The sequence below is a fragment of the Octopus bimaculoides genome, chromosome 23, assembly GCF_046866305.1.
Source record: "Octopus bimaculoides isolate indiv1 chromosome 23, ASM4686630v1, whole genome shotgun sequence".
Lineage (NCBI taxonomy): Eukaryota > Metazoa > Mollusca > Cephalopoda > Octopoda > Octopodidae > Octopus > Octopus bimaculoides.
Window position 1 is genome coordinate 32,885,612 of NC_142950.1, and position 1,186 is coordinate 32,886,797.

At 39.7% G+C, this 1,186-nt stretch overlaps 1 protein-coding gene across 12 annotated transcripts in view; it reads right to left on the minus strand.

The window, feature by feature from the left end:
• Window positions 1–1,185, minus strand: part of LOC106873743 (TBC1 domain family member 2B) — a 157,822-nt gene extending 156,637 nt beyond the window's left edge. For 11 of the 12 annotated variants that reach the window (XM_089340237.1, XM_089340239.1, XM_014921239.3 and 8 more), the window contains exon 1: window positions 357–1,091. In XM_089340237.1, the coding sequence (XP_089196363.1) occupies window positions 357–718 (362 nt within the window). In that variant the 5' untranslated portion in view covers window positions 719–1,091. Of the gene's footprint in view, window positions 1–356 lie in introns of all 12 variants that reach the window. The other variant, XM_089340242.1, reaches the window with a different exon arrangement.
• Window position 1,186: the final 1 nt, after the last annotated feature.

Consider the following 1,186-nt stretch of genomic DNA (forward strand, 5'->3'; position numbering starts at 1 on the left):
ACACACACACACACACACACACACACACACGTGAAAATGTGTTTATACATACATATCTCTATCTATGTTGTGTGTATATGTGTGTGCTCGTGTTAAATATATGTATGATACACTTGAAAATGGAAAACATGTGATTGAAGTTGTCTCCGTCCGCCCTTATCTTCAACACAATAGTTCTTAATGGGGGTGTTTTAGAATATTTTCATTATAAGGTGATAAATAAACAAGGAATTTCGGAAACCCTGTCGATCATATACATAGATTCCTATCAATAAAATTATGAAAAATGCATATTATATTACATTATATTAGATCATTATTTTAGACTATAATGTAGTATATTTCGCAATGCTTACCTGATTTCGAACAGGCCCGGTTTATCCAAATTGCTGGCCTCAAAGTTGAAAGAAGCATTGTAGATATCAATTTCTCCTAAAGGTAGCATGTCGTGTTGACTCCGGTAATGATAAAGTTTACATGTTTTTTCGGAGAACACGAAATATCTTTGTTTGTTTATCTTAGGCAAAAGCTTGGTGTTGGGCCGCACTGACAACCACCCATACAGTCGGTCTCCTTCACAAGCCGTGTCATCATAGGCCCCCGATGTAGACGTATCTCCTCCATTCAGTGTATTGGACACCCCAATATCCAGATGCTTCACCTCTGCAACACAAGTCACTTCAACTGGTTTCGACTGTCCAGCGATGTTCACTTCCATAATCGACACTAACGAGTTTTCCCTCGATCTATGTATTATCTTGTATCCACTAATCGCACCGACGAGATCAGCCCTTGAAATGGCTTATCGCTAGTTTCGCTTCATACATAGCTCATAATTACCATTACCCTCTGTTCCTCCCTCAAACAAGATCTGTCTCAATGGATAAATACTTTACTGTTTCAGAAAATCCGGCTTCCGCCTCACTGGATGGCAGAAACTGAATACTGCTCATACATCCTTGGCACATGAAACAAACAAAAAATAACGAAGATAATCCTTCTCTCTCTCTTTCACCCCCTCTCTCTCTCTCTCTCTGCATCACTCTTCCACTTTCTCTTTGCACCACTTTCTCTCTCTCCCTTATTCTATCTCTATCCTTACTCTCCTCCCCTTCTTTCGCTTTAATTTCTTCCTCCTCCCTGTTTTCTTTTGTCTCTCTCTCTCTCTCTCTCTCTCTCTCTCTCT